Below are 9,496 nucleotides of genomic sequence, written 5' to 3' on the forward strand. Positions count from 1 at the left end.
TTTGGAGCTACATTGGGTGCTTTATGTCGATAATTATGTGTACTGGGAATAGAATGAGCTTTAATTACAGTAGAATCCCATGAACCAATTGGCTCACTTATATGAACGTAATATCAATAGATATTATTCTTCAAATAAAGAAGCACATACAAAACCCTTAATTTATCTGAGTCCAAGTCAACTCCCAATAACGCCCCTTTGTCCGTAGTCTCGGGTGTGATAGAAAATGATGAATTTGATATCATCAAGTTGCCAAATGGTAAATTCCTTTCTAGAGAATTTTTGGGACCTGCGCATTTGGCTTTTGTAATATTAAACATTGCTGCATTGTCACCTCGAACAAAAATGCACTTTGAGTATATATTTTCACATCTCAAGAAGCGTAGCTAGCCAGTACAATGAACCACCGAATTTTCATCTTTAATTGGCTAAATTATTTCATATATTTAACATTTTCTATTAAGGCTAGTGGTCTTATACACCTACTATGGGAAGAGGAACCATATGAACGAGCGATTTTAGAAGTACTAAAAGTTTACCAAAATTTGTGCTTTAAATAAATTGATAACAAGGCAAGTGGTAATCGGGTTCGTCGTTCTCGCTCAAGATCTGAGTTCAAATCTGCACACTTGAGCTATCTATTGTTGCCACCTCCAAGAGCGATAGAGCAGTGTATCTTTGATAATTATCCAGTGTATATATGGGGTAGGGATACTGCAACGCTCGCTGGGATTTAGTTGGGTACTTAAAGAGCTTGACACCCAATTAATATAAATAAATAAATAAATCGGAACTTCCATATCGAATGAGTACGTTATTTAAGCTATCCAGCTGTGATTACGCATTGCGATATTGTGTGGTATAATTTGTTTATTCTAATACCCAATATGAAGCTGTTAAACCACTTTTAAGAAGCCCAACACCCAGTTAATATTTAAAAAAAGAAAAATAGTGGAAGCTTCGTATTGTGAGTACATTACTTAAGCTATCTAATCACGACCGTACGTCGAGATGTTATGCAGTATAATACATGTATTCTAAAAGTGCCTAACACCCAATATGAAGCTGTTAAATCACTTCTAAGTAAAATCTCCTAATACTTCTAGCATTGTTGTATAAAAATCTACTAAAATACTTGAGGCAAGCCTTAGTATTTCTTACTTGATACCTTTACCTAGATTTACCATATTCCTTTTACTAATATCTCGATGATATAAAATAATAAAGGAAAAAATTGCTTCTTGAGTGGTATTAATTATTTTCTTGCTACAAAGAAAAAGAAGTAAAACGGGGCATCTGCCGACTGCTATTCTTGCATATCTATTATATTATTTGATATAGCTCATTTCAATATTCAGGAACCAAATAAAAAGACCAGACAGTTTTTTCTCTGGCAATTGAAAATCACTCGGTTGTTAATTAAACCCTAGATATTTCCCCCTTCAGATATTAATGCCCCTAACTTGAAGTATCCCAAATATGATAATTGACTAGTATGTCACATGATGCGTAGACTACGTAACATATTTGCTACGCAATCCACCTCCATCGCCATTAATATAAGTAGTAATAATCTGAAAATTTTCCAATTATTCAATTTATAGCGATAAATGTGAATATCGTAAGAAAATATTATACGTGTTGTGTACTTAAATTTTTTTCTCATTTGAACCCTCTTGACAGAGAATAATCTCCTTTTTCTAATCCTCCTCTCTCTCTCCACCACCGTCCAATAATAAAAGCCTCCCCACTTGCCTTTTCCGCCTAATCTATACCAAACAACTGATCCGCACACAAGGAAAGGTATGGACCTTGGCGATGAGATTTCTTCTCAATACGCACTCTCGCCGCAAGACTCAGCCAGGCTCAAATCCATCATCCAAACCCACCACGCCCTCGGCACGGCGGCCCCAAACACGTGCACGTCCCTCATAGGACGCCGCATCGACGCGCCGGCCCATGGCGTGTGGCCCTTGGTTCGTGACTTCACGAACCCTCGGAAGTACAAGCACTTCATCAAGAGCTGCCATATGAGGGAAGGCGATGGCGGGGTCGGGAGCGTGCGTGACGTCACGGTGGTCTCGGGGCTGCCGGCCTCGACGAGCATGGAGAGATTGGAGGTCCTTGACGACGAGAGGCGCGTGCTGAGCTTTAGGGTTATTGGAGGCGACCACCGGCTTCGCGACTACCGTTCGGTGACCTCGGTGAATGAGGTGACGATGATTGAAGGAGAAAGGAAGGTCGTGACTTTGGTTTTGGAGTCTTATGCCGTGCAAATCCCTGAAGGAAACACTTGTGAAGACGCCAAGCTGTTCGCTGACACCATAGTGAAGCTGAACCTGCAAAAGCTTGAAGAAATAGTCATGGCTTCTTTGAAGAAAGAGAATGATGAAGGAGGAAACGCATGATGGTGATGAAAAGTGCTGATGATGACTCATGATGACGATGATGAACGTCCGATTGCGTGAAGAAACTGCTTGTAATGTAAAGGATGTTACTAATTATTTGTGCGAATTGCTGTACATTGCACTTTAATTATATATATTGCGTACCATTTTGATTCCTCTAGTTACTATGCATTATAGAGTAAATTATATAAATCGGGGCGGTGCATGCATTCTATGTTTTTCTGCCTTTTTACTTCTCATGTTCTTTTCGGGGAAAATTTGTTTTGGTTGTCTCGTACCTCTTTTAGTTATTTTTATGAACCGGTGAGTCATGGTATATACTACTCGAACTTGATCCTCATCCTAGACTGTTCTCCAAAGAGAGAGAGAGAGAGATAGAGAGAGAATTGAAGCTTTAATATATAAATGAAAGTTCAGTGAATGCAAACTGAAGATATATGTGAACCTGGAAATGATGTTATGCACGTCGGATTTGATTGGATTTTGCCTGGTGACGTTATGTGTCTCTAGCTTGCTATCTTGGCATCTTACCCATGATCGAGTTTAAATTGTAAAGGAATTTAGCAATGGCACTGAGAAGATTTCATATTACTTTCGTAGTTCTTTTTATTTTTTGGGACAGAAAGGAGAATATTATTGATAGAGGGGCAAAATACAACCCGCCGCTAGAGCATCCAAAAGAAGCAGGTCAAGGAGAGGAGGGGGAGGGGATTCAGCCCAAGAAGGTAAAAGGGAACCCTTGCTGTGGGCTTTTGCGGCCCAGTCAGCTGCAGAGTTTGCTTCCCTTTTGCAAAACCTAAGTTGAAGGAGGGTAAAACGACGGCAAAGAGCAGCAGCTTCGTGGGCAAGGGTGCGGATCTCCCATGGTGGTTCTTGCTAGTTGTTAATGAAATCTACCAAGAGAAGACTGTCCGATTGAATCACCAGAGGCGTTTTAGTCTTTCCATGCTGCAGAAGGTGGCGAAAGGTAACGATCATAGCCTGGGTTTCTGTCTGCAGGGGCGAAGACACAACTACAGTCCTAGTAAAGCCTTCTTGCATTTTCCCCGAGTGATCCCTACAAATAAAGGCTGTAGATCCTTTTGTATTACCTGAAATGTAAGCCCCATCAATATTTATTTTCAAAGTGCCCAGATCAGGGGTTTTCCAAAAGTCGCCATGGCTTTCATGATTCTTTCCTGTTCTCGTCGAAGACAAAGCACAGTTCTGGGCAAATTTAACTTGGGTGAGAGCAGCTTGGACAACATAGTTCGAATCCGATCGATGTTGAGAGAAGATGGCCCTATTTCGAGCCTTCTAGACCTGCTAGAACATTGCTACAACTGTCTCCAAATCAAGTGAGGTTTTCTTTTGTATTATATGATCTGCTATCCATTTGTCCATGCAGTGAACTTCTGTTGCGTTAATCTGGATGCGAATGTTAGGGTGGGACCATATTGAGTTGGTCCATGGGCAGAGCAGTAGGAGATGTTCAATCGACTCAAGTTGTTGATTTAGGCATAAAGTACATATGAGATCATTGCTAATTCGACGATGGAATAGATTATCTTTCGTGGGCAATGCATTGTGACAAATAGACCAGAGAAAAATCCTGACCTTTGGTGCTACTTTAAGCTTCCAAATGTTCTTCGAAAGTTGTGGGGGCTATTGATATGAGGAAGATGCTTGATGCGTGATTGTACTTGTTTATTCTTTCCTGATTGAGTGATAACCACTTTTAACTGAGTACTGTCCGTTGATTGCTGCTATCCATACCAATCGGTTTGTTGCAAAATTAGCTCGCACTAAAATTCTGAGAATCTCTTGTGTTGTTTGTTCATCATAAAATTTATTCAGAATAGTCACATTCCAGTTGTTTGAATTCTGTACCAGTAGGTCAGACACCAATTCTGGTTCTTCTCTTTGTGCTGGACCGCCGAGAATTCCCCTAGGAAGCCATCTATCCTCATGGATTTTGATCTCCGTCGCCAACCGACCAAAGAAGATTAGATAAAATGACATCCCTTCCTGACAAAAGGCTCTGCCAACCCCAGGAAGGGCGGGCACCTCTATCCGCATAATGAAAGTCTTTTGATGGAAAATAGAGGGCCTTGAATAGTTTACTCCACAGGGAGGATGGCTATTGAACTAGTCGCCATGCTTGTTTTCCAAGCATGGCCTTGTTGAAAGCAACGAGATCTTGAAAACCCAATCCTCTCTTCACCTTTGTGCTTTTTAAAACATCCTATTGTTTCTAATGAATCCCTAATTTCCGACAATCATTCTGCCACTAGAAATGGGCAATCTTCTTTTCAATAGATTTACAAATGGATATAGGTATTTTAAAAACGGACATTGCATACTGGGGTATGGCTTGCACAACAATCTTTATTAGAACTTCCTTTCCGCCCTTAGAAATTAGATTCTCCTTCCAACATTCCATCTTTGTAGTCACTCTACCCAAAAGCCAAGCAAACATCTCTCCTTTGGATTGCCCCCAATCAGATGGGATGCCTAGGTATTTGCCTGTTCTTTCCAGCATAGGAATTCTTAGTTCACTAGCCAGATTTTCCTTGAGACACCTTGGACAATCCTTACTTAGGAAAATACCAGACTTATTCCTATTTATAGACTGCCCCGTGGCTAGGCGGTATTGATTCAGAATATTGGTCAGATTTTGACTTTCTCTAATTGTACCATTTAGAAAGAATATAGCATCATCAGCGAAAAACATATGGGAAAGAATAGGACTCCACCTGTTAAGTTTGATGCCCTTCAGTGTCCCATATCAATGGCTTGATGGATGAGGGTTGAAAGGAGATTTGCCAGCAGAATAAACAAATAAGGGGACAAAGAGTCGCCTTGTCGAAGTCCTTCCGTCGGGTGAAAATATTCCAGTTGCTCGCCATTGAATTTTATACTAATAGATACTGTTGATATGCACTGAAAGACCCACTAAACCCATGTAGGATGGAAGCCTAACCTGAGTAGATAAGCCATTAGAAAATCTCATTCCACCCTGTCATATGCCTTCTGCATGTCCATTTTTAAGATTGCCGGGAAATTTCGCCGTTGTTTTCGTATTCTTGTTTGATGGAGAATCTCCTGGACCATAAGGATGTTATTCTGGATCTGTCGCCCACTTACAAAGGCAGTTTGTTTAGTGGAAATCAAGTGAGGTAATAAAGGCTTCAGCCGATTTGCAAGGACCTTGGAGATGACTTTATTGGCATAATTATAGAGGCTGATAGGACAATAATAGTCCAAACTTTCAAGAAGGGATATCTTCGGTATCAAAGACACATTAGTCTTATTAAGGTCTGGGGGCATCAATCCTGAATGAAAAAAAATTTGAATCGAAAGAAATAGCTCATCCTATAGGGTGTCCTAATTTGATTGGTAAAACAGCCCGTTCAGACCATTTGGGCTCGGGGCCTTGTTCGCGCCCAGCTGAAAGGTAGTAATGCGAACCTTCTCCTTTGTTACCGTGGCTGTGAGGGAGGCATTCATGTCATTTGTAACAATGCTAGGGCATTGAGCAAGTATAGGGTAGAAGTCGCAGTAGCCCCCTGTTTTGTAAAGGTTGGAAAAGAAAGCTGTGTCATCTCTTTTAGTGGGGCCTCATCTCTCACCTATCTTTGGTCGGCGTCCAACAACATCGTAATTTGATTCTGTTGTCTTCTGTAGATGGTGGTTGCATGAAAGAATTTTGTGTTTTTGTCGCCCCATTTTAGCCAATTGATTCGTGACCTCATAGCCCAAAACTGCTCCTCTTGCTGCCAAAGCTGCTGAATTTATGTCTTAATTTTTGTTGATGTCGCTTTATCGTAGTGTCTATCAGATTGATTTGTAATATGTTCAAGCAGTTGCTATAGTTCGCTGATTCTTTTATTTGCGTTGGAGAAAGTCTAGTGACTCCACAAGGCAAGTGCTGAACTAACCAGTTTTAATTTATGTGGCAGTCAAAACTAGAGTTAGCAGCCTGTTTCCAAGCATTGGTGATGATCTTCTTGCAGTCCGAATGTTGTAACCAGAATGCTTCAAAAACGAAAGGTCTGCGTCTTCTAACTATATGCGCTTCAGTATTTAAGATTAGAGGACTATGGTCTAATCCTACCACTGGTAAAGTATACACCTTAGCTTCCGGGAAGGCGATTCTCCAATCCAGATTGCAAAGAACCTATCTAAATGCTCTTTGATAATTTCTTCTCCCGCACGATTATTCATCCAAGTAAACGTGCATCCCTTACTCTCCATGTCAAGTAAGGAGCAGTCATGTAACACCTCTCGGAAGTGTGAAAGCTAGTATGAGCACCTAAAGGGGGGTGAATAGGTGCAGAAACAATTTTGCGAGATATGTGCAGTGCAAATCAACAATAGATTATGAAAAGGAAATTCTCAAAATGAATTACGATCAGAGTAGAAGAGTGTAGAGAAGAGAATATGAACACAGAGATTATAGTGGTTCGGCTTAATCCAAGCCTACATCCACTCTTCCGCACTGACAGCCCACTGGCTGGATTTTACTATGAACAAAAGAGTTGTTACAGTTAGGCTATTCCTTGAATCCACAGTGTAGAGACTTTACTACACTTCCTCAAGGTCTCTCAATGATATAGACTCTCTTTTACGTACAAGATTTCGCTCAGCAGTTTAATTGACTAAGAACAAGGAGCTTTAGACTTTGGAATTCTTCTATCGCGCATACACTTGAACAACTGGAACGTCTTTCTTATATACTCCTTTATGCCATCATACCCATTGGCACTTACCAAAGGAATTTCTTCAATCTACCCATTGGACATAATCAATTAGGATGATCTTCAAGCTATTTAAGGAACATGACGATAGCCCATCAATCCTGCTCGCCCATACAATCAGGATCTTGGTTTCCATAAGTAGAACCTTCAAAATATACTTCGCCAATCAACGAATCCACGATTCTCAAATCAATCTTGATCAGAACAAAGGATTCCGACATGCTATATCCAACCAGAAGATCTACTCCAGTTAATAAAGTCAAATCCTTGACGAAACATCCAGTTCTAGATAAGTCTTCTTCGATGGTCTAGAAACTGTCAATGAGGATAGACTTTGAGTCTTGAGTCTGGCAGTCCGGAGGTCTTCAGACTTTGATGGAAGAGTCTGCAAGTCTTCAGACTAGACTAATGGAAACGTTTTGTCATCTTCAAAACACTCAATGAGATTTTCTCCAACAGGAAGGAATTCATATGGTGAAAATCAGCTAACATCTTCCTTATTTTCTCCTAGTGATAGGTTATCACATTGAAATCACCAACACATTATCCACTGTGAAGAATTAGAGCTTGCAATTTGTCGGAGGACATTCCATAGCTGTTGTCGAAGCTGAAACACCGCTGGTGCATGGACACAAGTCACACGTGTAGGTATGTTATTCCTTGAATCAGTACATATCATGTCTATGAAGTCCTGATGTGACTGAACCACTCTGAGAGAGATGTGTATTTGAGCTGTCGCTGAATTTTTGTGATCATTTCTGGTCTGTTCTAGTCTCCATCAAAAACACTAGATTCGGTCTTTCTTTGGCCAGGAGGGCCTTAAGGGCTTGAATTGTCAGGGAAGACCCTAGACCCTGACAGTTCCAACTCAGGAGCTTCATTTTACTATTGGTGGCTTTTGAGGGCAAGCCACCTCAGCCCTTTTGTTGTTCTCTTCAGCCATTAGTACTGGAGTATCCATTAATTGAGTCTCATCCAATTCCTCTATGATATGAGTTCTCGACTCATATGGGTTATATCTCTTCAACTTCTTTGCCATTCCTGCTTTTGTTGAAACTCGTGATTGCTTTATTTTTTTTTTGGTATTAGAACATCCATGTGCTGATCCTAGATACGTTTCATCTATGAAGGTGTAGCGATCAAATCCCCCATGGAAACAGTTGGGCACATAGAACTCAAGTGAAGTTGTTGTTGCTGTTGCTAGTATTGCGTATGTTGTTGAACCTCATCAGCTAACTAAGGAATGATTAGTTCCCGCATGATCCCAACTCTCTTCTCTTTATCAGTCAAGTAAGGAACAAGGATACCCTTCTATTTTGGTGCTATAGAGGTTGTGTCCCCTTTAGATGATTGTCCTGCTGTCTTGCCATCCAACTCAAATGGCATTGTGGGAAAGTTGATGCCTTCAGAAGCATTATTCTCAGTGGGGGGAATTGCTGGAGCCTTAGTTGTCAAAAAGGGAGGAGTTTCTGGGACCACTTCCTCTGTCTCGGTGGGTCTTCCCTGGTCACCATAAAAGGTTAGCCAATATGGGTTGTGTTCTTTTACTTCTGCACAAAACCATTGGCCGAAGGCCATCTTTTCCTTGCTGGCCATTTTTGCTTCTGTGAAAGGTATTTCTTGACAGTACGTGGCATAGTGGCATAGCCCATCACATGAATAGCAGAAATGTGGGAGTCTTTCATATCGAAAGTCTAACCATATAGTTTTTCCGTTAAGGCGGATTAGGTGTCCTATCTTTAAAGGCATCCGTATGTCAATTTCCATCCTAGCTCGCCTGATTTGAAGTTGGTACCTTCCTTTGTATCTACTTTGACTTCAATTACTCGCCCCACATGTTTAACAACCTTACTCAGCATCTGAGCGAAAGCATATTTGGTATATCAACCTCTGATTTTGAAGAAGGTAATTTATCTAAGTAAGCTATTTCATGAGTCTAGGGTTTACCTACTTAATCAAACTAAATTTCTTTTTGTGTAAAAGTTTTTTTTCGTTAAAATATTTCCATGGCATATTGAGCGAAAGCATTAAGAAAAGGGCTACGTCTTTCTTTTAGTTCTAGTTGAGAAAACATTCTCCAATCAGTTAAGTTTATACGTATGTGTCTGCGTAATGTACATCACTAGTAATTGCCGAAAACAGAACATCACTAGCAATTGCTGAAACAGATATTCGGAACTAGGAAGCAATGTATGCAAAACTTTAAAAATTTATTCTAACTAAATCACAATTCGGAATCGACTTCTATAAAATCTCATAATACTCTAAACTATCATTTCCATATAATTACATAACTTTACAACTTTTAGATTGAACCCAGGGATTCAGAATTCACATGGATCCGAATTT

The 9,496-nt window shown here is 40.4% G+C and overlaps 1 protein-coding gene across 1 annotated transcript; it reads left to right on the forward strand.

Annotated features, from left to right (window-relative positions):
- Positions 1-1,751: 1,751 nt before the first annotated feature.
- Positions 1,752-2,568, forward strand: LOC104423037 (abscisic acid receptor PYL2). Its single transcript, XM_010035494.3, has one exon. The coding sequence runs from the start codon at positions 1,806-1,808 to the stop codon at positions 2,406-2,408; it is 603 nt and encodes a 200-aa protein (XP_010033796.1). The 5' UTR covers positions 1,752-1,805; the 3' UTR covers positions 2,409-2,568.
- Positions 2,569-9,496: the final 6,928 nt, after the last annotated feature.

This window comes from Eucalyptus grandis, chromosome 10 (genome assembly GCF_016545825.1).
Source record: "Eucalyptus grandis isolate ANBG69807.140 chromosome 10, ASM1654582v1, whole genome shotgun sequence".
Classification (NCBI taxonomy): Eukaryota; Viridiplantae; Streptophyta; class Magnoliopsida; order Myrtales; family Myrtaceae; genus Eucalyptus; species Eucalyptus grandis.